Here is a 24,713-nt window from a genome sequence, read left to right as displayed (position 1 = left end):
AGCGAAAAATGTCGCGCACACACACGTGCGAAAGCCACACACGGCGGCCGCCCTGCCAAAAACGATGCTCCCTCAGATGGCTACTACTATGGCTGCAGACAGTGAGGCACGGCGCAATCAACTGCTCACCTGAGACCGCTGCAGCTTGCTGTTGTGGCATAATCCGCTCGCTTCCGCAGGCGACAACAAGTAGGCAAAGAAAAAAAAAAACCCATAGAGACAGAGAGAGAGGAACAAACGAGAACCGGAGCTCTGGTTCGCAACCAACAGCTGCCAATCCAGCATTTGGGTAGCCCTAAAAAGGGCTGTTTGACGACGACACGGAGCTGGAGTAGAGGGTGCACGCCGCACAGGGTCCCTTCTTCCTGACGCGGCGACTACCAGCGTGGCCGGCCTAGCCCCCGAAGCCGTACAAGGTGCGGCCCTGACGCTTGAGCGCGTAGACGACATCCATCGCGGTGACAGTCTTGCGTTTTGCGTGCTCCGTGTACGTGACGGCGTCCCGGATCACGTTCTCGAGGAACACTTTCAAAACGCCGCGGGTCTCCTCGTAGATCAGGCCCGAGATGCGCTTGACACCGCCTCGGCGCGCCAGACGACGGATGGCAGGCTTGGTGATGCCCTGGATGTTGTCCCGCAACACCTTGCGATGACGCTTCGCGCCTCCTTTTCCGAGCCCCTTGCCGCCTTTGCCACGACCAGACATCACGATGCAGAAAAGCGCGACCGCTCGGCTCCGATGCAAAACAGAGAATGCAGGCAGCGAGCCGCGGGGCGTTCGGTCGCGGAGCGCAGCGACGACCGCCATTGGCTGGCGCCTCGACCAATCAGGGTCCGTCTTCGCGAGCGGCGCCTCGCTAGCATCACTGAGCCCTTTCGCAGGACTCTCGCGCAACTACGACCATGGGCAAACTCCTCGCGGGCAGAGCGACTGAGCACAAGAAAAAAAAAAGAAACATTCGGCCTCATGTGCGATGCTGACGCAACAACAACAACAAACTAAAAAAAAAAAGAACCGCGCGCCTTAGAGGGGCCACAGGAGTGCAGTAACGCGATGACCACTGTGGCTGTATAACGCTGGTAGTAATCCGATCTGCATTTGCAGCTCGGTCAAGAGGATGGAAAATGAATGTTGGAGAATCCTGCTTTGTTTTCGTATTTCCTTTTTTTTGCTGCGTGTGCGCGCGTTGGAAACAAACAGGCGCTCGCTGCTTTTGTTTCTTTCATCTCGCAGCACGGTGTTTCCAGCCCTTTGGACAACCAGACGCACCGCAGAGTGCGCTGCAACGACGAACACAGCCCGAGCCTGTCACATTACAAGTTCAAACTGCGAAATCGCGCGCCTCATTAAAACACATTAATGGCAGTCGAATCGCGTGCCGCCCTTCCTCATCTCTTTTTCGCGAGTTAACTCTTCCGTTCGCTTGCGCGCCAGGATTCAAGAGGCCACCATGGGAGCGCGCGCGACGGCGCTTCGCTGTGTACTCCCCTCCTCTACCGGTCGCTAGGATGCTGAAAAGCGACCAGTTTGCCCGGCGGGCAAAATTCAAACGCTTGTATCTCGGAAAGTAATGCATGCAGGATTTCCAAATTCGGCATACGTGTAGAACACGTTTCGGACCATTTCTCTGGCTAATTTCAGTTCGCTGCACCGACTACGAGCAGTTCGAGCGCCCCTTTCCGTTTTCCGACCATTCCCCGGCTGTGGTACCGACGAGCGCTACTCGGCTCCTGCTTCTCCTTCTTGGCTGTAATCTCTCGAAGCTTTCATTTTGGCTTATCTTCTCGCGGAATTAAAAAAAAAAGCCACCACAGGCAGCGAAATATGCACACACACACACACACCTACCTGACTGAGCTCAGGTCTCTGCATGCACTAGCAACGTAAAAAGGTGGCAAATAACTGCTCCTTCCCATGCGTAGCCCGAACGTTTTATGGAGCCCATGAGCGAGTGCACTGCACACGACTTTGTTACTATTAGCGAAACGTAAGGGACGCATGACACCCGTGCAACCGCGAGCACATAGTAAATATTTGCACGCCTGTCGTGCGCGCCCAACAACAGAAGAACGAAAAAAAAAATTGTGTATCTGCCACACAGATATTATTCAATACACAATTCGGCACGAGCGCAAACTGTAGGGCGAAAAGAAAGGCACCCGAACTTCTGTCGTGCCGCTTGCAGGAACATTAAGCGCATGCAACTTGTCTTCCTCGCGCGTCCACACGTTGCAGTGTGGTCGAGCGCGGAGCTTCGTTTCTGTCTGCGCTCATTTCCTATAGCTATGATGCCCGCAGAGAAGTAGAGGAAGTTGCGCGCCCCGCACAGGGCTGTTAATACGCTTATCGCTACACTTTCTACCTCCGTCCCATTAAACTCAAACGCCGCGGCTGGCTTTTTTTTTTTTTCTTTCTGCCTTTAAACACAACAAACATTCACCACCTGCTGGAGGTTTGCATGGCGCTGAAGCCGACAAGGAATTTAGCACCTTGGGCCACCTCACAGTTTACTGCTGGGCTTCGTTACAAATTTTATTTTTGTCACCTATTTCAGGATCCCTATGCAACAGACGTTGCCGAAAAAATCACTCGCGGTCGACTCCCCAACGTCCGCAAGGGGTTTTGCGCAAGTTCAGTCAACCCATTGCACTGTGCATACATTTCAGGACTCAGTAGTGTGTTGTGAACGCGTCTGAACCGAATAGCATTTCTAAGGCTTTCTTCCTTTCTTTTTTTTTTCTTTCCCCCCTGCAGCTAAAGTGTACTGTAGGCCACTTTAAGCCCACGCGTTATGGGAAACAGAGCTGAACTCAAGCAAGAAATAAAACGCAGTAACAAGACGGCCACACCGCAGCGCTGAAAGAATACGCGACTGCCGCACAACAAACAGCTGGTGGGGCCCTATAGAGGGAACCTATTCACGTGCACAGCAGTCAAAACGAGAGATGCCTTGGTATTTAAAACCACTTCAGGCTGCCACGCGAGGGGAATAAGAAATAAATAAATAAATATTATACACACATCACGCTCATAGAGAGGAAAAACAGGACCGGTGCATCGCTGCCTGCAGGCAGGCTCGCCAATGCAAACACTTTGGTTGGCTCTGATAAGAGCCGTTGAGGTGAGGGCCGGCAGCAGGCGCAATGTGCCACCCTACTTGGAGCTGGTGTACTTGGTGACAGCCTTGGTGCCTTCAGACACGGCGTGCTTGGCCAGTTCGCCAGGCAGCAGAAGACGCACCGCGGTCTGGATCTCCCGGCTGGTGATGGTCGAGCGCTTGTTGTAGTGGGCCAGGCGGGAAGACTCGGCCGCGATGCGCTCGAAGATGTCGTTCACGAAGCTGTTCATGATGGACATGGCCTTGCTGGAAACTCCAGTGTCTGGATGCACCTGCTTCAGCACCTTATAAATGTAGATGGAGAAGCTCTCCTTCCTGCGGCGCTTCTTCTTCTTCTTGTCCGTAGCGCGCACATTCTTCTGAGCCTTTCCGGCCTTCTTCACGGCCTTCCCAGAGGGCTGAGGCGGCATGTTGACAGCGACGTCGACGCTCGGCAACACGGACGGTGTCGAAAGAACGCGCGCCAAGGGGCGCGCGGCGCTTTTATACTGGCACGGTGGTGTTCAAGCGACCCGAGCCAGGCCGCCGCGCGATTGGTCGACGCAGCGATAGCTCCGCCCCAATCCGCGTCGGGCTCGCGGCGCGGGGAGAGAGCGCGGTATTCGTTTCGTTTCTATCCAACGTGCTCGCACGCAGTGGTCGTCGCTGATTCTCCTGCTTCTCGAGCGTACTACAACAACAGTCACCATGTCCGGCCGCGGCAAAGGAGGCAAAGCCAAGGGCAAGAGCAAGACCCGCTCCAGCCGCGCGGGACTCCAGTTCCCCGTTGGCCGAATCCACCGTCTCCTGCGCAAGGGCAACTACGCGGAGCGCGTCGGAGCCGGCGCCCCGGTCTACCTGGCCGCCGTCCTGGAATACCTGGCTGCCGAGGTGCTCGAGTTGGCGGGTAATGCTGCTCGCGATAACAAGAAGACGAGAATCATTCCTCGCCACCTGCAACTGGCCATCCGAAACGACGAGGAGCTCAACAAGCTGCTCTCGGGAGTGACCATTGCCCAGGGTGGCGTCCTGCCCAACATCCAGGCCGTGCTGCTCCCCAAGAAGACCGAGAAGAAGGCGTGAGCGGTCCTCTGCACGTCTATGGAGGCGCGCCCGCCGCAGCGATAGCTCGCACCTAACGGTCCTTATCAGGACCAACCAAGTGCCTGCCACGGCGGGGCCTCGCTCTGCGATCCCTTTGCTCTGGACCACTGCGTCCCTCTCATGCTGCTTTCGTTTACTGCCCGTTGGGCGTCACTGACACTACTCGACCACATGCGGCCGCGCACACAGGTTCGCTGTCCTTTCTTTTTTTTTTCTTTTTTTTTTCAGCCCGCTACAGGCCAGTACAGCGCACCGAGAGCAATGTTATTAATGGACTACACGAGAAAAGCGCGTCTCGTGGTTTCCTTCCAGTGGGCTGGGCTTGGGAATATCACCAAACGGCATGATTGGCATGTCGCAAGGGATCGTTTAAAGGAAAAGTAATAAACAGCCCAGCGACGAGGCACAAGACAGAATAAAGATGGACAAGCGCTTGTCCGTCGTCGCTGCGCCGTTTTGTTTTTTTTTTTTAATTCTTCAATATGCACCAATTCGCTCAGTTTTTGTTTTTCTGCTGTGTAGTTTCAAGGAGCTGCTGCATTTACTTGTGCGGACAGCAGTTCTTATTTTTCTTCTTCTTCTTGTTTTTCGACTGCATCCCATTCGGTGCGCGCGAGTTGTTATCGGCACAAAAAAAAAATAAAAAATAACTAACCTGCGGGAAGCCGCCGGGGTGTAAAAGTGCAGGCGAGTTCAGTACAAGGGCAGTGCGGAATCACTTTCAACACACTCACCCATTTCGCAGGAACAGACAGTCAGAGTAAAAAAAAGAGAGAGAGGTACCGGGGTCCTGAGCTCGTGTTCGTCTCGACCGTGCGCCCGTGGCCAACGCAAACGTTTGGGTGGTCCTGAGAAGGACCGTTGTGGAGCGTTGCTGCTGCTGCTGCTGTGGCGGCGCCTCGAATACGCTTTTAGGCGCGCTCGCCACGGATGCGCCTCGCCAGCTGGATGTCCTTCGGCATGATGGTGACGCGCTTGGCGTGGATCGCGCACAGGTTGGTGTCCTCGAAGAGACCGACAAGGTATGCCTCGCTGGCCTCCTGAAGTGCCATGACGGCCGAGCTCTGGAAGCGCAGGTCGGTCTTGAAGTCCTGAGCGATTTCTCTCACCAGGCGCTGGAAGGGCAGCTTGCGGATGAGAAGTTCGGTCGATTTTTGGTATCGGCGAATTTCACGAAGTGCCACGGTGCCAGGCCTGTAACGGTGAGGCTTCTTCACTCCCCCGGTAGCTGGCGCACTCTTGCGAGCAGCCTTTGTGGCCAGCTGCTTACGGGGGGCCTTGCCGCCAGTGCTCTTGCGCGCGGTTTGCTTGGTACGGGCCATGGTGACGAGCGCGGACGCTGGAAACGGGAGACTGCCTCCGGAGACGGACGGAGATCGACTGCGCCGCGCGGCGGTGCTGCTCCGCAGCGCCCCCCCCCCCCTCTCTCCCACCTGATTGGTCGCCTGACGGACCGATGGCTACCCTCCGCTCAGCGGCACCCAGAATGCTGGAAACCGCCCGGTTTCGAGCGCGCGTCGGTTTCGCGCGTGGCAAACGTGACGCAAGTGGGTGTGGAACCGGGGTCTAGCACAAGATTACGCTGCGCCTGTCCTTTAGGTTTGCCGCAAAAGCAAAAGCAAGCCTCTGGAAGGAGGCGGGCGTCCGCGGCAGCGTCCACTTTGACACCACAGCAGCACGGTGCCGACGCGGTTGCGGCTGGTTCCGTGTGGCGTTGGCGCACTGCAACGAGCCTCCCCGCTTGCCGGGGGCGCGGTGTTGAAGGAACGCAACGACAGCTTGTAGAAATACGTCTGCACTTTGCGCACACCAAATGAGGGGCGAAATAACTGAATAGCGCGCTAGCCAGAAACAGCGGCGCAATGACCGCTTGGATGCACGGAACATGTACTGCCAGACACATGATCAGCTGATTTTGTGAACTGCAAAAACAAAAACAAAAAAAAAGGAAGGGAGAGTCAAGGTCTCCTACCAAAGAGGTTGATTCGTAGACGGCTGCTCGCTGTGCAGTCAGTAGGGCTTCTCGTTTGCGTTCCGTTGTTATTGAGTTATTAGTACCATGTTGGCAACATCGTGTCAGCACGGAATAAAACGGTCTGTTTTCTCTGCCTAGATGTAAAGCATTCATAAGCTCTCCCCCCAATGAGAAAATGCCTGTGCGACACCAAGCGTACCTCATGAATCCATCACAAGCTGTTGAATATCGCGCCACTCTTCCCGGTGATACGATACGAGGTCGGCATTTCTTCCTGGAAAGCGGCATCACGACTACGTCCCGTTCCGTTCCGTTGCAAGCAAGCCTTTACGACAAATTATTCCAATGACCGGCGCAGCTCGCAGCACTAATGATGCTGCCATGGCACACTTCTTGCTGCACCACCTTTGTTGAGCTTAATGCGAACTGAACTGTGTCGTCAACCAACTTGTTCGACGGGACAGCGGCGCAACTCGCAGCCAGACACCTGAACAGCGCAAAGCAGCCCACAGGGTACACAGCAGGTAGATCGACGCACCTCGGCAAAGCTGTAAGGGTTGAAGAGAGAAGCGCTTGGGCGCAGAACGCAATAATACATGCAACTCAAAGGAAGCGCAACAAGAGAGACGGCAGATTTAGACATATTGACAAACCCACCCCTTAGGGCATGAATGCCACCTCAGAGTGCGTCGTCGCTTCCAAGGAGGTTCGATGGGTGCACTGTGCAGTCGACAGATCAGTTCGCTTCAAATTTCAAGCTGCACCAGCCAAAACGAGTTCCCAGTTATCGTTATTGAGCACGAAAAATCGCCTGGAGAGCAGCGCGCGCATAGGGCTGTCTCTGTACACATTGCGTGTGTGTGTCTACCAGCCAAGGAACACTCGCCGACTAACCCGCGTTACTTACAAGTTACTTACTGAAGATGATTCAATGCATCCACAAAACACACACAAAAAAAGGCGAGCAGAACGAGAACCCACTTCTGATGGATGCGGTTATTTACTTCCCTCAAGTTTCCAGAGTTTCCAGTGTTCCCACATCCGCAGCTCATGCACCTCCGAATTTCCTGTAGTTTAAATCCATTAAATGTTTGCACTCTCTTCTTGCAGATAAAAAGGTGCGGAATTGAGAAAACAGTTTGCCCTGCGCAAAGTTGGCAAACCATAGCGAGACACATACCATGACGTACGATTGCACGGAAGGAAAGAGCCGCGAACACTGCGTGGAAAGCGTGCATCATGCCTAACATTTCCCATGCATCTCCAGGCAGTATTCTTCCAGTAACAGGTGGCCAAAGTTAGCAAAAACAGTAGAGCACGCATTGAAGGCACCCCCACCCCTCCGTGATTGAGGTGCATTTCCTGCGGTCGCTTTATAAGCGAACAGAAGCCCATCCATGGATTTTATTTAGGTCACCGGGCAGTGTAATGAGGAAAAACATTTTATTTCGTTCGTCCCTTGCATTTTTCTTTTTCTTCCAGAACCCCGGAGAATGGCACTGCGCGACGCCGCCCAACACTGTTAACAACACATAGTTTCTTGCCACTGGCTACAACTCGAAGTGAACGGGTTTCGGCACCAAAACTTTTGTTGTACTCCGGACGCCGAACGACGAGCAGCTAGCTTCGCTGACTGCTCGGGCGTTCCGAGAGATGTGTAGTTGCTTGCATTTGATTCTTGTATTTAACGCGTAAAATAAATTCAACGAGTTAAGTTTCAACGACTGGATCAAGTCTGATCATTTGTGATTAGGCTAACGAATAGCGGCAGCTACGCATAGTTACAACAAAACATTCTTTGGATAGTAGTGCGCCCCGTCCCTACTAACATCTCGTCCCTATCTTCTGTTCTCTTTCTTGAATAATGCAATGCCCCTCCAAACTCCCGCACTAGCAAAACGGCGCCAGCCAGTAGGGCAACAAAAAGCAAGCCAAACGGAATGAAAAGCCACAACTAAACCAGACTGAGCAGGGCGCACTCGCAATTTCCTCAATTACGTGCAGCAAACAAGACTGAAAAATTTATCCAAACGCTTCAGTCGCCGTACGTGCGACCCGAAATTAAAGCGCCTGAGACTCAAAACGCCATTTAAGGGGAAATCAAAGTGTACGCAAGCCGGGAGCTGCTTCCTCCCCAAGGGAATGCATACCTTCCAGCAGCGCGGTGCACGCAACTTAATCGCCGACGCTTCGCGCGGCCGCGGCGCCACCTTCCTCCAGCTTGCGCAAGTACCTACGCCTCCGAGACCAGCGCCCGGAATCTTGGAGGCAACGGTGCGGCTCCCGCCTCTACTTTCATCCTTTTCATGCACTCCAAAACGCAGGCAGCGCGCTATAGACGCCTGTCTGGACGCCGCAGTTGGGGCACACAAGTTCACAGCCGCCCCAAATAGCAGTTGAGCTGAAAGCTGCACTGGTTGCTTCAAAAAAAAACGCACCTCGGAAGTCACCGGCTGCAGAGGGAAACCGTCCTACGGACGGACGGCCAGACTCGCTCAAAAGGCAAGCAGTGAGCTAGCGCGACGTCGCTGTGCCTCTCCCAGGCTCTCTTCGCCATCCACTCTAAATGCTAACACATCCGAGACGCCTTTCACGCACCTGACAGCACACCTTGCTTGAACACACTGCCCTTATTCAAAAGAGGAAAGTGACTCGCGTCAATCAATACACTCATTTTCTGTGGATCGCGCAAACGTTTTCCGCGACACTGACTTTGTAGGAACCGTATGTACACACCACGCATGCAATTTCAGCGTCGTCGGGCATCAAAAATTCGAGGAACAACTGACGACACACACTGGGCACAACAACAACAGCAACTTTATTTCGCAATGCCGCAAAAGTATTTATATTTGCTGCATTGGTTGGCGCAACAACAAAACACATATGCCCGTAATGAGCTGCGATGCGTTTGAATTCACGCAAGCAATTTCGAGGCTGGCTGGTTCCCTCACCGCGTGATGTAATTGTTTACAAGAAGCCGTGCAGCTAGCTATGCCGCTATTTTGTCCGCATCATCGCAGTTATGCTCCCCAGGTGTTTGGTAGCTGAATTTCATGCACAAGACGTTGTTTGCATTCGCCAGGCGTGTTTACCTGCCTGTCTGTGGCTGCGAAACGAACCGCCGACGAATGTAAATAAATCGCTTCGCCTGCGATTATGAGAGGCCGCGCGCACATAAACAAGGAAATGTGTACAGGGGTTCGTTTCGAAAGAAAGCATAATGCCTCTTTTCACCAGACCCGTTCGCAGCACGCACACACGATTGATTCATGGCGAAAGGTAGGTTGTAAACTTATGGCCGCGAAGCTGAAGCGAAAAATGTCGCGCACACACACGTGCGAAAGCCACACACGGCGGCCGCCCTGCCAAAAACGATGCTCCCTCAGATGGCTACTACTATGGCTGCAGACAGTGAGGCACGGCGCAATCAACTGCTCACCTGAGACCGCTGCAGCTTGCTGTTGTGGCATAATCCGCTCGCTTCCGCAGGCGACAACAAGTAGGCAAAGAAAAAAAAAAACCCATAGAGACAGAGAGAGAGGAACAAACGAGAACCGGAGCTCTGGTTCGCAACCAACAGCTGCCAATCCAGCATTTGGGTAGCCCTAAAAAGGGCTGTTTGACGACGACACGGAGCTGGAGTAGAGGGTGCACGCCGCACAGGGTCCCTTCTTCCTGACGCGGCGACTACCAGCGTGGCCGGCCTAGCCCCCGAAGCCGTACAAGGTGCGGCCCTGACGCTTGAGCGCGTAGACGACATCCATCGCGGTGACAGTCTTGCGTTTTGCGTGCTCCGTGTACGTGACGGCGTCCCGGATCACGTTCTCGAGGAACACTTTCAAAACGCCGCGGGTCTCCTCGTAGATCAGGCCCGAGATGCGCTTGACACCGCCTCGGCGCGCCAGACGACGGATGGCAGGCTTGGTGATGCCCTGGATGTTGTCCCGCAACACCTTGCGATGACGCTTCGCGCCTCCTTTTCCGAGCCCCTTGCCGCCTTTGCCACGACCAGACATCACGATGCAGAAAAGCGCGACCGCTCGGCTCCGATGCAAAACAGAGAATGCAGGCAGCGAGCCGCGGGGCGTTCGGTCGCGGAGCGCAGCGACGACCGCCATTGGCTGGCGCCTCGACCAATCAGGGTCCGTCTTCGCGAGCGGCGCCTCGCTAGCATCACTGAGCCCTTTCGCAGGACTCTCGCGCAACTACGACCATGGGCAAACTCCTCGCGGGCAGAGCGACTGAGCACAAGAAAAAAAAAAGAAACATTCGGCCTCATGTGCGATGCTGACGCAACAACAACAACAAACTAAAAAAAAAAAGAACCGCGCGCCTTAGAGGGGCCACAGGAGTGCAGTAACGCGATGACCACTGTGGCTGTATAACGCTGGTAGTAATCCGATCTGCATTTGCAGCTCGGTCAAGAGGATGGAAAATGAATGTTGGAGAATCCTGCTTTGTTTTCGTATTTCCTTTTTTTTGCTGCGTGTGCGCGCGTTGGAAACAAACAGGCGCTCGCTGCTTTTGTTTCTTTCATCTCGCAGCACGGTGTTTCCAGCCCTTTGGACAACCAGACGCACCGCAGAGTGCGCTGCAACGACGAACACAGCCCGAGCCTGTCACATTACAAGTTCAAACTGCGAAATCGCGCGCCTCATTAAAACACATTAATGGCAGTCGAATCGCGTGCCGCCCTTCCTCATCTCTTTTTCGCGAGTTAACTCTTCCGTTCGCTTGCGCGCCAGGATTCAAGAGGCCACCATGGGAGCGCGCGCGACGGCGCTTCGCTGTGTACTCCCCTCCTCTACCGGTCGCTAGGATGCTGAAAAGCGACCAGTTTGCCCGGCGGGCAAAATTCAAACGCTTGTATCTCGGAAAGTAATGCATGCAGGATTTCCAAATTCGGCATACGTGTAGAACACGTTTCGGACCATTTCTCTGGCTAATTTCAGTTCGCTGCACCGACTACGAGCAGTTCGAGCGCCCCTTTCCGTTTTCCGACCATTCCCCGGCTGTGGTACCGACGAGCGCTACTCGGCTCCTGCTTCTCCTTCTTGGCTGTAATCTCTCGAAGCTTTCATTTTGGCTTATCTTCTCGCGGAATTAAAAAAAAAAGCCACCACAGGCAGCGAAATATGCACACACACACACACACCTACCTGACTGAGCTCAGGTCTCTGCATGCACTAGCAACGTAAAAAGGTGGCAAATAACTGCTCCTTCCCATGCGTAGCCCGAACGTTTTATGGAGCCCATGAGCGAGTGCACTGCACACGACTTTGTTACTATTAGCGAAACGTAAGGGACGCATGACACCCGTGCAACCGCGAGCACATAGTAAATATTTGCACGCCTGTCGTGCGCGCCCAACAACAGAAGAACGAAAAAAAAAATTGTGTATCTGCCACACAGATATTATTCAATACACAATTCGGCACGAGCGCAAACTGTAGGGCGAAAAGAAAGGCACCCGAACTTCTGTCGTGCCGCTTGCAGGAACATTAAGCGCATGCAACTTGTCTTCCTCGCGCGTCCACACGTTGCAGTGTGGTCGAGCGCGGAGCTTCGTTTCTGTCTGCGCTCATTTCCTATAGCTATGATGCCCGCAGAGAAGTAGAGGAAGTTGCGCGCCCCGCACAGGGCTGTTAATACGCTTATCGCTACACTTTCTACCTCCGTCCCATTAAACTCAAACGCCGCGGCTGGCTTTTTTTTTTTTTCTTTCTGCCTTTAAACACAACAAACATTCACCACCTGCTGGAGGTTTGCATGGCGCTGAAGCCGACAAGGAATTTAGCACCTTGGGCCACCTCACAGTTTACTGCTGGGCTTCGTTACAAATTTTATTTTTGTCACCTATTTCAGGATCCCTATGCAACAGACGTTGCCGAAAAAATCACTCGCGGTCGACTCCCCAACGTCCGCAAGGGGTTTTGCGCAAGTTCAGTCAACCCATTGCACTGTGCATACATTTCAGGACTCAGTAGTGTGTTGTGAACGCGTCTGAACCGAATAGCATTTCTAAGGCTTTCTTCCTTTCTTTTTTTTTTCTTTCCCCCCTGCAGCTAAAGTGTACTGTAGGCCACTTTAAGCCCACGCGTTATGGGAAACAGAGCTGAACTCAAGCAAGAAATAAAACGCAGTAACAAGACGGCCACACCGCAGCGCTGAAAGAATACGCGACTGCCGCACAACAAACAGCTGGTGGGGCCCTATAGAGGGAACCTATTCACGTGCACAGCAGTCAAAACGAGAGATGCCTTGGTATTTAAAACCACTTCAGGCTGCCACGCGAGGGGAATAAGAAATAAATAAATAAATATTATACACACATCACGCTCATAGAGAGGAAAAACAGGACCGGTGCATCGCTGCCTGCAGGCAGGCTCGCCAATGCAAACACTTTGGTTGGCTCTGATAAGAGCCGTTGAGGTGAGGGCCGGCAGCAGGCGCAATGTGCCACCCTACTTGGAGCTGGTGTACTTGGTGACAGCCTTGGTGCCTTCAGACACGGCGTGCTTGGCCAGTTCGCCAGGCAGCAGAAGACGCACCGCGGTCTGGATCTCCCGGCTGGTGATGGTCGAGCGCTTGTTGTAGTGGGCCAGGCGGGAAGACTCGGCCGCGATGCGCTCGAAGATGTCGTTCACGAAGCTGTTCATGATGGACATGGCCTTGCTGGAAACTCCAGTGTCTGGATGCACCTGCTTCAGCACCTTATAAATGTAGATGGAGAAGCTCTCCTTCCTGCGGCGCTTCTTCTTCTTCTTGTCCGTAGCGCGCACATTCTTCTGAGCCTTTCCGGCCTTCTTCACGGCCTTCCCAGAGGGCTGAGGCGGCATGTTGACAGCGACGTCGACGCTCGGCAACACGGACGGTGTCGAAAGAACGCGCGCCAAGGGGCGCGCGGCGCTTTTATACTGGCACGGTGGTGTTCAAGCGACCCGAGCCAGGCCGCCGCGCGATTGGTCGACGCAGCGATAGCTCCGCCCCAATCCGCGTCGGGCTCGCGGCGCGGGGAGAGAGCGCGGTATTCGTTTCGTTTCTATCCAACGTGCTCGCACGCAGTGGTCGTCGCTGATTCTCCTGCTTCTCGAGCGTACTACAACAACAGTCACCATGTCCGGCCGCGGCAAAGGAGGCAAAGCCAAGGGCAAGAGCAAGACCCGCTCCAGCCGCGCGGGACTCCAGTTCCCCGTTGGCCGAATCCACCGTCTCCTGCGCAAGGGCAACTACGCGGAGCGCGTCGGAGCCGGCGCCCCGGTCTACCTGGCCGCCGTCCTGGAATACCTGGCTGCCGAGGTGCTCGAGTTGGCGGGTAATGCTGCTCGCGATAACAAGAAGACGAGAATCATTCCTCGCCACCTGCAACTGGCCATCCGAAACGACGAGGAGCTCAACAAGCTGCTCTCGGGAGTGACCATTGCCCAGGGTGGCGTCCTGCCCAACATCCAGGCCGTGCTGCTCCCCAAGAAGACCGAGAAGAAGGCGTGAGCGGTCCTCTGCACGTCTATGGAGGCGCGCCCGCCGCAGCGATAGCTCGCACCTAACGGTCCTTATCAGGACCAACCAAGTGCCTGCCACGGCGGGGCCTCGCTCTGCGATCCCTTTGCTCTGGACCACTGCGTCCCTCTCATGCTGCTTTCGTTTACTGCCCGTTGGGCGTCACTGACACTACTCGACCACATGCGGCCGCGCACACAGGTTCGCTGTCCTTTCTTTTTTTTTTCTTTTTTTTTTCAGCCCGCTACAGGCCAGTACAGCGCACCGAGAGCAATGTTATTAATGGACTACACGAGAAAAGCGCGTCTCGTGGTTTCCTTCCAGTGGGCTGGGCTTGGGAATATCACCAAACGGCATGATTGGCATGTCGCAAGGGATCGTTTAAAGGAAAAGTAATAAACAGCCCAGCGACGAGGCACAAGACAGAATAAAGATGGACAAGCGCTTGTCCGTCGTCGCTGCGCCGTTTTGTTTTTTTTTTTTAATTCTTCAATATGCACCAATTCGCTCAGTTTTTGTTTTTCTGCTGTGTAGTTTCAAGGAGCTGCTGCATTTACTTGTGCGGACAGCAGTTCTTATTTTTCTTCTTCTTCTTGTTTTTCGACTGCATCCCATTCGGTGCGCGCGAGTTGTTATCGGCACAAAAAAAAAATAAAAAATAACTAACCTGCGGGAAGCCGCCGGGGTGTAAAAGTGCAGGCGAGTTCAGTACAAGGGCAGTGCGGAATCACTTTCAACACACTCACCCATTTCGCAGGAACAGACAGTCAGAGTAAAAAAAAGAGAGAGAGGTACCGGGGTCCTGAGCTCGTGTTCGTCTCGACCGTGCGCCCGTGGCCAACGCAAACGTTTGGGTGGTCCTGAGAAGGACCGTTGTGGAGCGTTGCTGCTGCTGCTGCTGTGGCGGCGCCTCGAATACGCTTTTAGGCGCGCTCGCCACGGATGCGCCTCGCCAGCTGGATGTCCTTCGGCATGATGGTGACGCGCTTGGCGTGGATCGCGCACAGGTTGGTGTCCTCGAAGAGACCGACAAGGTATGCCTCGCTGGCCTCCTGAAGTGCCATGACGGCCGAGCTCTGGAAGCGCAGGTCGGTCTTGAAGTCCTGAGCGATTTCTCTCACCAGGCGCTGGAAGGGCAGCTTGCGGATGAGAAGTTCGGTCGATTTTTGGTATCGGCGAATTTCACGAAGTGCCACGGTGCCAGGCCTGTAACGGTGAGGCTTCTTCACTCCCCCGGTAGCTGGCGCACTCTTGCGAGCAGCCTTTGTGGCCAGCTGCTTACGGGGGGCCTTGCCGCCAGTGCTCTTGCGCGCGGTTTGCTTGGTACGGGCCATGGTGACGAGCGCGGACGCTGGAAACGGGAGACTGCCTCCGGAGACGGACGGAGATCGACTGCGCCGCGCGGCGGTGCTGCTCCGCAGCGCCCCCCCCCCTCTCTCCCACCTGATTGGTCGCCTGACGGACCGATGGCTACCCTCCGCTCAGCGGCACCCAGAATGCTGGAAACCGCCCGGTTTCGGGAGATCCCTGGAGGCGCGCGTAGCGAGCGGTTGTTTACGGTGTCGCTCCGCGCTAGCTCAGCTATTTCACCACGTGGTCATCACTCCTGATGCCCTAATAGAGCCCCCGCTATTAATTATAGCATTAGCCGCGCTGCCGGCGCCGCACGGCGCTTAGGGGCATCAAGGCATGGAGCCCCCTCGCGTGCCTCATGCGAGTAGGTCGCAGCGTAATTCCGAGCATGTGGCACCACCGCGATCGTATAGCCTTAACGCCAGGCCATGCACTATAAGTGCCCTACAAGAGTTACTGATCGCGGTGGAGCGCGCTAAGAAAGAGGTGCAGCTTTCATCATCTCAGGCTGCTGCCTCGACCGCTTGGAAGCCGCTGCAACCGAGAGTGTGGCCACAGCCACCACGTGCTCGCGATAGCGCGCACGCACCTCATCAGGAGGCCGCCGACCTGGCTGCTACCGCGACGAGCGCCCAGGACCTCGTGGCAGGCACCGCGAGAGGACCCGCAGACCTGGCGTCCGAGGCGATGGACGAGAGCTCGCACAGGAAGCGGGTCCGATCGCCGTCTCCCCCACCACGACGCAGCGTGGATGGCGTGCAAGGCGCTGCTGATGCAAGCCTGGAAGGCACGGCCAAGCGCACGCATACCACGAATGCCCCGGACCACGTGGAAGCGGCCGTTGACACCGAGCGTCGAGCGGCCCACGCGCGAGATTCCCCTCCCGCGGCGGCGCTTTCCCCCTCGCAGGTCCCTCTCTCCCAGCCAGCTGTCACCGGAACCGGATGGCGCGCTGCGGCGGCGGCGCCACCAGCGGGGCCCGCATCGTCAGCTGGCCAGATTTCGTCTGCTAGCAGCGAGCACGCGCCGCCTCCCTGCTCGTCTCAACTCGTGGCCTCTCAGCAGCGGGACCTGATCCCGTGGCGAATGCAGACCACCAAGGCTCAGAGACGACGCAGGGCGGCCCTGGCTCGAGCCGCGGCTGCTGTGGAGCTGCCTGCGAGCCTGGTGGGCACGGTGCTGTTCCGGCCAGCTGACCGAGGGGCTGCCTTCACCAAGCACCAGGGCTGGGAGCTGGCAGAGGAGATCGGGCCCCGACCTGGCGTCCTGGCGGTCCGGGTCAATACCCGCCGCAATGTGGTGGCCGTGGACGCGGGGAGCAGGGACGCCTTCCAGGCCCTGCTAGCCACCACGGTCATCAGGGGCGTCCAGGTCCACGCTCGAGAACCCTCCCCTCGAAACCAGTGCGCGGGCCTCGTGTTTGGCGTGGACGAGAGGAAGACGGCGGAGGAGCTGCTCGCGGCGTCTGAATCATCAGTGCCGATGACGTCGGCGTCGCTGTCTGGTGGCACGCTCACCATCAGATTCGCGGCGCCGACGCCACCGGCATTTGTATCTATTTACAGACGCCGCCTTGCTGTCCGGCCCTGCCGCCCGCGGCCCCTGCAGTGCGCGAAGTGCGCGAGCCTGGCGCACGCAACCGGGGCCTGCCGGGCTCCCTCACGCTGCACACGCTGTGGCGGCCCGCACGAGACCGGGGCTTGCACCACCAAGAAGCCTCGGTGCATTAACTGCGGCGGAGCTCACGCGGCCACGGACCCTGCGTGCCCGCACTGGCAGCGTGAACGCCATGTGGCCACCTTGATGGCCACATCAGAGGCGCCCCTCTCCAGGCGGGCGGTTCGGGCCGTGGTGCAAGCTGAGACAGCCCCGCGAGCCGCACAGCAGCAGCAGCAGCAGAAGAGGGAGCAGCGCGCGCCGCGCCCTCTCTCGTACGCGCAGGCAGTCGTCCGGGGCGAGCAGCAGCAGCAGCGCCACCGGTCCAGCCAGCGGCCGCGCCGCCAACTAAGCCAGCAGACGGCAACCGGCTCGGAGGAGGAGAGGCGCAGCACGCTGGCCCCGCAGCGCGCTGCGCCGCGCGCGCCAGCTGATTCACGGGACCAGCTGATTCTACAGCTACAGCACGCGCTGCGCGCGATAAGCGCCCTGTTTCCCGAGGGCAGCGATGGACAACGGGCCTGCTTAGAAGCTGCAGGTGCCCCCGCACGGATAGGCCAGCATCATGGCTAGTCGCCGGGCTCCCCCCCGTATCCCATCCATCCTGCAGTGGAATGTGCGCTCTCTTGCAGCGCGGTACCCTGAGTTGCGAGTTCGCATCGCGGAGGATGCTCCGGAGGTTATCGCGCTGCAAGAGACGTACATTCGTCTCCAAGAAGGGGAGCCGCAGATGCGACTGCCTGGATATATTGGCTATCACTCACCAACAACGTGCGAGGAACCCACCTGTGCTGCAGTGCCGTGTTGTGACCGTGCCCATCGCCCCGGGAAATCGCGGTGCGCGATTTACGTGCGCAGTGACGTTTTGCATACTCTCGTCGGTTCGGCGGCGGCGACAACCGATGCCCAGGAGTGCGTGGTGGTGACAGTGCGCGTCGGTGGTGTTGACACGTCGGTGGCTTCTGTGTATGTGCGCCCAGCTGTCGCGTGGAACGCGCTGTGTTTTCGTGCGGTTTCCTCGTGCTGTGCCCCGCGTCAGATCATCTGCGGTGATTTTAACGCTCATCACAGTGCGTGGGGCAGTGTGCGACATTCCGCGCGAGGAGACGACCTGCACGACGCAGCAACGCAGCTGGGACTCACTCCCCTGAACACCGGCGAGCCCACCTTTCGACGACGCGGAACACCCGGCTCCTGCATCGACGTTGCCTTCGCATCCAGAGGGATAGAGGCGACATGGCATCGATCACCATCACTCTGGGGCTCAGATCATTACTCCATCCTAATTGAGCCCACTGCTACGGAGGCCCGCGCCAAAAGAAGCTACTCCATCGTCAACTGGAGCGCGTTCAGGCAGGCGGTCGATGAAGCGGCCGTCACTGGAGCCGACTTCTTCTCGAGTCTGGTTCGGAGCGCCCTAGCAGCCACCAGACGAGCAGAGGTGCGGGCAGGACAACCCACACCAGATATCAAGCTGCTCGGTCTGCGCGAGAAACGCGACCGCGCAGAAAACAGGGCGCGACGAACCGACCGAGCGGCCGATTGGACCGTTTACAACCGCCTGGACGCAGTGGCGCGGCGCCACTCTCACAAATTGTACCGACGGCAGTGGGCTTCGCTATGCCAAAGGATGGAGGAAGACACCAGCTCGCGGAGGCTATTCGACATGCTGCGACGAATTACGAAGCAACAGGTGAACCCTCAGCCTTTGGCCGCGCTTGCCATCTCAAGCGGCCTTAGCTATGAACAGCTGGCAGAGAGGTTCGCCGATCGCTTCGCGCCGCCCAGCCTCACGAACGACGCGAGCTCAGACCCACCTGAGAGCCCCGGAAGCGATGCCAGCCTCTTCCCCGTCACCTCAGATGGCCCCTGTGACGCGCCTTTCAGCGCGGCGGAACTGAACAATGCGCTCGCGCGATGCCGCCGTCGCTCGGCGCCCGGGCCGGACGGGGTGACTTATCAGATGTTACGCAACCTGGATGCGAAGCAACGAGAGGTCCTCCTGCAGCAGATCAACTTGGTGTGGGAACGCGGGGAACTCCCGGAGGATTGGCGCACTGCGGTCGTCTGTCCCATCCGAAAGCCAGGTCGCCCACCCACGGAGCTGAGTGGATATCGTCCAGTGGCTCTAACATCGGCGGCTGGTAAGCTCATGGAGCACATGGCATTGCAGCGTCTGAACGAGCGGGCCGCGGCGGCCGATTTGTTTGACGAGCGGCAGACGGGTTTCCGCGGAATGCGGTGCACGGCTGATTCCATCTCGGACGTTGTCACTGCCCTCGAGCACGCCAGAGTGGCAGGCCAGGTAGCGCTGCTGCTGCTACTGGACGTCTCGGGAGCATTTGACAACGTTCACCGCGCACCGATTCTAGCGTTGCTTGAAGCGGCCGGCGTGTGCGGACGTCTTTTGCGATATGTTCGCGGCTTCCTGAGCGGTCGTACCATGCGCGTGAGAGTGGGGGGGAAACTCTCTGAGCCTCGTCCGGTGGATCTGGGCGTGCCGCAGGGCTCTGTTTTGTCACCATACCTGTTTAATGTGGCCATGTCGGTGGTGCCGGGTTCCCTTCCCACGGGCGCCCGACATCGCGTGCACATGTCCATATATGCAGATGACATTGCTCTGTGGTGCCTGGGACCACCGGGCGAGGCGCTCCGCGTGCGGGGATGCCTTCAGGGGGCCCTGACCGCAATCGACGCCTGCTTACGCGGTCTCGGTCTGTCGCTGAGTGCGAGCAAATCGGTAGCCATGGCCTGCGTTTCACGCTCGCGTGCGCGCCCAACGCCACTGTCACTGGACGGGACTCCCATTCTTTGGCGGAAAACGGTGCGGTACCTCGGCTTGGACATCGACCAGCGCCTTTCTTTCCGCCCCGCGGCGACCAAGGCCTGTTTGCAGATGAAGAGGATCACCGCCGCCGTTCACAAGCTCACCGCTCGAGGCCAGGGCATCTCGCAACAAGCCGCGCTGCGTCTGTACAACGCCGCAGCCTTGGGGGCGATGCTGTATGCTTTGCCGCTCGTCTCGGTGCGCAAGCCATGTTGGTCGAAACTGGAGCTCCAACACAGGAAGTCCCTGCGCGTGTGCCTCGGTGTACCGCGCACTTCACAGTGCGCCGCAACGCTAGCCGAGGCAGGAGCGTGGCCACTTCAGCTCCAGGCCGCGCGCAGGGCTCTCAATCACATCGACCGGCTCCACCGCGCACCAGACGGCGGCTCGCTGCTGCAACGATTTCGCACGCGCCCTCGTTCACGCATGGGTGCGGCGTTGCTCGAGTACGAGACCCTCACCAGCGGCTCGCCCCCTTACGACACCTGTGTGCCCTGGCCGGCTGCCACGGAGATACAGCGAGAAATCGTCGGCATCGCGGGAAAGCGGAGCACACCCCTCTGTGCTGTGCAGCAGCTAACCAGGGCCGTCCTGCACGAGGAATTACAGGACCATCTCCTCGTGTTTACAGACGGCTCAGTGGTTCGTGACAGCTGCTCGCTCGCAGCGGCCGCCACCATCCCCGCCCTGCGACTGCACAGCCAACAGCACACAAACTATTTGGGTTCTTCCACCACGGCGGAACTGGTGGGACTCCAGCTCGGGTTGGAACTCGTGCTCACCATCGTCCCTCCGCCGCCCAAGTGTGCTGTTTTGTGCGACTCCCGCGCCGCCCTCAGCCGGCTGCAGAACATCGGCCGTGGTACCCCGTTAGTGCGCGCAATCCGAGCGTGCCTTGCGCAACTGGCACAGCTTGGATGTGTTGTGCGCGTTCAGTGGGTGCCCGGCCACTGTGGAATCGCCGGCAACGAGGACGCTGACGATCTCGCGACCGCCGCACACCAGCTCCCTTCCAGCAACCTACCTCTTGTGCTGGAGGACGTGCGTGCGGTCATTCAGACTCATCTCCAACGGCAGCACCCCGATCCCCGCATCGCAGAAGGTGAGCGCATTCACCTCGTCACCGGCTGTCGCTCGCTCACGCGGGCGCAGCGCGCAATGATCCTTCGACTGCGAATTGGATGCGTGTGGAACGGGGAACGACGTGCGCGCCACGGGTTCGCGACGAGTGCAGCGTGTGTCGGGTGTGGTTGTGACGAAACACTCGAACACTTGCTACTTCGCTGCACCGCGCTCATAGACGCCCGTCGCGACATGCTTGCGGCCTACCGGGCGCTGGGCATACTACCAGACTCCCTCGCAATGTTATTGTGGCCGCAAGGCAATGCGCGCACTCGCGAGCGAACTTTGGTGAGCCTCTGTGTTTTCCTCGAACAGGCGGGCTTGACGTCCCGTCTGTTCTCCGCCAGGTAGTTGTGTGCAGTGACGTGAACATTCCACGCGCGCTACCTTGGACGGTCAACAGCTGGACGCCCCCACTCCAGCTGTTTTGTGCTATGTGTCGTGCGCGCGTGACGGACCAACGATCGCCCAGATCAACACGCGCGTGCGACCTGTATATATGTATATTTAATCTAGTTATCGTGCGCGTGTGACGGAGCAGTGGTCGCTTCGAGCTCCACGCGCGTGCGTGTTGTACATTTGTATATTTTATTCCTTGTAGATATGTAAATAGACTGATTGAAAGTGTACCCCTCCCCCTGTCCTTTCTACTGTCCCCTCACCACTTTTCTTTCACTTCTACGCTCTGCCTGCTATCCTTTATTTCGCTGCCCCAGCTCAGGTGCTTCCTGTCGCGATAGCAGATGCCGGGGCAGCAAATATTCTTTTATCTTCCATATCAAATGCATAATAAATAATCACTACTACTACTGCCCGGTTTCGAGCGCGCGTCGGTTTCGCGCGTGGCAAACGTGACGCAAGTGGGTGTGGAACCGGGGTCTAGCACAAGATTACGCTGCGCCTGTCCTTTAGGTTTGCCGCAAAAGCAAAAGCAAGCCTCTGGAAGGAGGCGGGCGTCCGCGGCAGCGTCCACTTTGACACCACAGCAGCACGGTGCCGACGCGGTTGCGGCTGGTTCCGTGTGGCGTTGGCGCACTGCAACGAGCCTCCCCGCTTGCCGGGGGCGCGGTGTTGAAGGAACGCAACGACAGCTTGTAGAAATACGTCTGCACTTTGCGCACACCAAATGAGGGGCGAAATAACTGAATAGCGCGCTAGCCAGAAACAGCGGCGCAATGACCGCTTGGATGCACGGAACATGTACTGCCAGACACATGATCAGCTGATTTTGTGAACTGCAAAAACAAAAACAAAAAAAAAGGAAGGGAGAGTCAAGGTCTCCTACCAAAGAGGTTGATTCGTAGACGGCTGCTCGCTGTGCAGTCAGTAGGGCTTCTCGTTTGCGTTCCGTTGTTATTGAGTTATTAGTACCATGTTGGCAACATCGTGTCAGCACGGAATAAAACGGTCTGTTTTCTCTGCCTAGATGTAAAGCATTCATAAGCTCTCCCCCCAATGAGAAAATGCCTGTGCGACACCAAGCGTACCTCATGAATCCATCACAAGCTGTTGAATATCGCGCCACTCTTCCCGGTGATACGATACGAGGTCGGCATTTCTTCCTGGAAAGCGGCATCACGACTACGTCCCGTTCCGTTCCGTTGCAAGCAAGCCTTTACGACAAATTATTCCAATGACCGGCGCAGCTCGCAGCACTAATGATGCTGCCATGGCACACTTCTTGCTGCACCACCTTTGTTGAGCTTAATGCGAACTGAACTGTGTCGTCAACCAACTTGTTCGACGGGACAGCGGCGCAACTCGCAGCCAGACACCTGAACAGCGCAAAGCAGCCCACAGGGTACACAGCAGGTAGATCGACGCACCTCGGCAAAGCTGTAAGGGTTGAAGAGAGAAGCGCTTGGGCGCAGAACGCAATAATACATGCAACTCAAAGGAAGCGCAACAAGAGAGACGGCAGATTTAGACATATTGACAAACCCACCCCTTAGGGCATGAATGCCACCTCAGAGTGCGTCGTCGCTTCCAAGGAGGTTCGATGGGTGCACTGTGCAGTCGACAGATCAGTTCGCTTCAAATTTCAAGCTGCACCAGCCAAAACGAGTTCCCAGTTATCGTTATTGAGCACGAAAAATCGCCTGGAGAGCAGCGCGCGCATAGGGCTGTCTCTGTACACATTGCGTGTGTGTGTCTACCAGCCAAGGAACACTCGCCGACTAACCCGCGTTACTTACAAGTTACTTACTGAAGATGATTCAATGCATCCACAAAACACACACAAAAAAAGGCGAGCAGAACGAGAACCCACTTCTGATGGATGCGGTTATTTACTTCCCTCAAGTTTCCAGAGTTTCCAGTGTTCCCACATCCGCAGCTCATGCACCTCCGAATTTCCTGTAGTTTAAATCCATTAAATGTTTGCACTCTCTTCTTGCAGATAAAAAGGTGCGGAATTGAGAAAACAGTTTGCCCTGCGCAAAGTTGGCAAACCATAGCGAGACACATACCATGACGTACGATTGCACGGAAGGAAAGAGCCGCGAACACTGCGTGGAAAGCGTGCATCATGCCTAACATTTCCCATGCATCTCCAGGCAGTATTCTTCCAGTAACAGGTGGCCAAAGTTAGCAAAAACAGTAGAGCACGCATTGAAGGCACCCCCACCCCTCCGTGATTGAGGTGCATTTCCTGCGGTCGCTTTATAAGCGAACAGAAGCCCATCCATGGATTTTATTTAGGTCACCGGGCAGTGTAATGAGGAAAAACATTTTATTTCGTTCGTCCCTTGCATTTTTCTTTTTCTTCCAGAACCCCGGAGAATGGCACTGCGCGACGCCGCCCAACACTGTTAACAACACATAGTTTCTTGCCACTGGCTACAACTCGAAGTGAACGGGTTTCGGCACCAAAACTTTTGTTGTACTCCGGACGCCGAACGACGAGCAGCTAGCTTCGCTGACTGCTCGGGCGTTCCGAGAGATGTGTAGTTGCTTGCATTTGATTCTTGTATTTAACGCGTAAAATAAATTCAACGAGTTAAGTTTCAACGACTGGATCAAGTCTGATCATTTGTGATTAGGCTAACGAATAGCGGCAGCTACGCATAGTTACAACAAAACATTCTTTGGATAGTAGTGCGCCCCGTCCCTACTAACATCTCGTCCCTATCTTCTGTTCTCTTTCTTGAATAATGCAATGCCCCTCCAAACTCCCGCACTAGCAAAACGGCGCCAGCCAGTAGGGCAACAAAAAGCAAGCCAAACGGAATGAAAAGCCACAACTAAACCAGACTGAGCAGGGCGCACTCGCAATTTCCTCAATTACGTGCAGCAAACAAGACTGAAAAATTTATCCAAACGCTTCAGTCGCCGTACGTGCGACCCGAAATTAAAGCGCCTGAGACTCAAAACGCCATTTAAGGGGAAATCAAAGTGTACGCAAGCCGGGAGCTGCTTCCTCCCCAAGGGAATGCATACCTTCCAGCAGCGCGGTGCACGCAACTTAATCGCCGACGCTTCGCGCGGCCGCGGCGCCACCTTCCTCCAGCTTGCGCAAGTACCTACGCCTCCGAGACCAGCGCCCGGAATCTTGGAGGCAACGGTGCGGCTCCCGCCTCTACTTTCATCCTTTTCATGCACTCCAAAACGCAGGCAGCGCGCTATAGACGCCTGTCTGGACGCCGCAGTTGGGGCACACAAGTTCACAGCCGCCCCAAATAGCAGTTGAGCTGAAAGCTGCACTGGTTGCTTCAAAAAAAAACGCACCTCGGAAGTCACCGGCTGCAGAGGGAAACCGTCCTACGGACGGACGGCCAGACTCGCTCAAAAGGCAAGCAGTGAGCTAGCGCGACGTCGCTGTGCCTCTCCCAGGCTCTCTTCGCCATCCACTCTAAATGCTAACACATCCGAGACGCCTTTCACGCACCTGACAGCACACCTTGCTTGAACACACTGCCCTTATTCAAAAGAGGAAAGTGACTCGCGTCAATCAATACACTCATTTTCTGTGGATCGCGCAAACGTTTTCCGCGACACTGACTTTGTAGGAACCGTATGTACACACCACGCATGCAATTTCAGCGTCGTCGGGCATCAAAAATTCGAGGAACAACTG

At 56.4% G+C, this 24,713-nt stretch overlaps 10 protein-coding genes across 10 annotated transcripts; 4 read left to right on the top strand and 6 right to left on the bottom strand.

Annotated features, from left to right (window-relative positions):
• Positions 1–394: 394 nt before the first annotated feature.
• Positions 395–706, bottom strand: LOC149338011 (histone H4). Its single transcript, XM_089550047.1, has one exon. It carries the CDS (start codon positions 704–706, stop codon positions 395–397), a length of 312 nt encoding a protein of 103 aa, XP_089406173.1.
• A 2,448-nt stretch (positions 707–3,154) lies between these two features.
• Positions 3,155–3,529, bottom strand: LOC149338010 (histone H2B-like). The gene has a single exon (XM_089550234.1). It carries the CDS (start codon positions 3,527–3,529, stop codon positions 3,155–3,157), a length of 375 nt encoding a protein of 124 aa, XP_089406360.1.
• A 277-nt stretch (positions 3,530–3,806) lies between these two features.
• On the top strand, positions 3,807–4,181 carry LOC149338009 (histone H2A-like). Its single transcript, XM_089550046.1, has one exon. It carries the CDS (start codon positions 3,807–3,809, stop codon positions 4,179–4,181), a length of 375 nt encoding a protein of 124 aa, XP_089406172.1.
• Positions 4,182–5,113: 932 nt separating this feature from the next.
• On the bottom strand, positions 5,114–5,524 carry LOC149338008 (histone H3). Its single transcript, XM_089550233.1, has one exon. The coding sequence runs from the start codon at positions 5,522–5,524 to the stop codon at positions 5,114–5,116; it is 411 nt and encodes a 136-aa protein (XP_089406359.1).
• Positions 5,525–9,884: 4,360 nt separating this feature from the next.
• Positions 9,885–10,196, bottom strand: LOC149338007 (histone H4). Its single transcript, XM_089550045.1, has one exon. It carries the CDS (start codon positions 10,194–10,196, stop codon positions 9,885–9,887), a length of 312 nt encoding a protein of 103 aa, XP_089406171.1.
• Positions 10,197–12,644: 2,448 nt separating this feature from the next.
• On the bottom strand, positions 12,645–13,019 carry LOC149338006 (histone H2B-like). The gene has a single exon (XM_089550232.1). It carries the CDS (start codon positions 13,017–13,019, stop codon positions 12,645–12,647), a length of 375 nt encoding a protein of 124 aa, XP_089406358.1.
• A 277-nt stretch (positions 13,020–13,296) lies between these two features.
• On the top strand, positions 13,297–13,671 carry LOC149338005 (histone H2A-like). The gene has a single exon (XM_089550044.1). The coding sequence runs from the start codon at positions 13,297–13,299 to the stop codon at positions 13,669–13,671; it is 375 nt and encodes a 124-aa protein (XP_089406170.1).
• A 932-nt stretch (positions 13,672–14,603) lies between these two features.
• LOC149338004 (histone H3) lies at positions 14,604–15,014 on the bottom strand. Its single transcript, XM_089550231.1, has one exon. It carries the CDS (start codon positions 15,012–15,014, stop codon positions 14,604–14,606), a length of 411 nt encoding a protein of 136 aa, XP_089406357.1.
• A 653-nt stretch (positions 15,015–15,667) lies between these two features.
• LOC149338003 (uncharacterized) lies at positions 15,668–17,373 on the top strand. The gene has a single exon (XM_089550230.1). It carries the CDS (start codon positions 15,721–15,723, stop codon positions 17,260–17,262), a length of 1,542 nt encoding a protein of 513 aa, XP_089406356.1. The 5' UTR covers positions 15,668–15,720; the 3' UTR covers positions 17,263–17,373.
• A 1,952-nt stretch (positions 17,374–19,325) lies between these two features.
• LOC149338002 (uncharacterized) lies at positions 19,326–21,421 on the top strand. The gene has a single exon (XM_089550229.1). The coding sequence runs from the start codon at positions 19,436–19,438 to the stop codon at positions 20,987–20,989; it is 1,554 nt and encodes a 517-aa protein (XP_089406355.1). The 5' UTR covers positions 19,326–19,435; the 3' UTR covers positions 20,990–21,421.
• The last annotated feature ends 3,292 nt before the right edge of the window (positions 21,422–24,713 follow it).

This window comes from Amblyomma mixtum, chromosome 6, assembly GCF_055824585.1.
Source record: "Amblyomma mixtum isolate Tamu chromosome 6, ASM5582458v1, whole genome shotgun sequence".
In the NCBI taxonomy this organism is placed as follows: Eukaryota; Metazoa; Arthropoda; class Arachnida; order Ixodida; family Ixodidae; genus Amblyomma; species Amblyomma mixtum.
The sequence above is the reverse complement of the archived record's forward strand: the minus strand, read 5'-3'. Positions and strand labels throughout refer to the sequence as shown.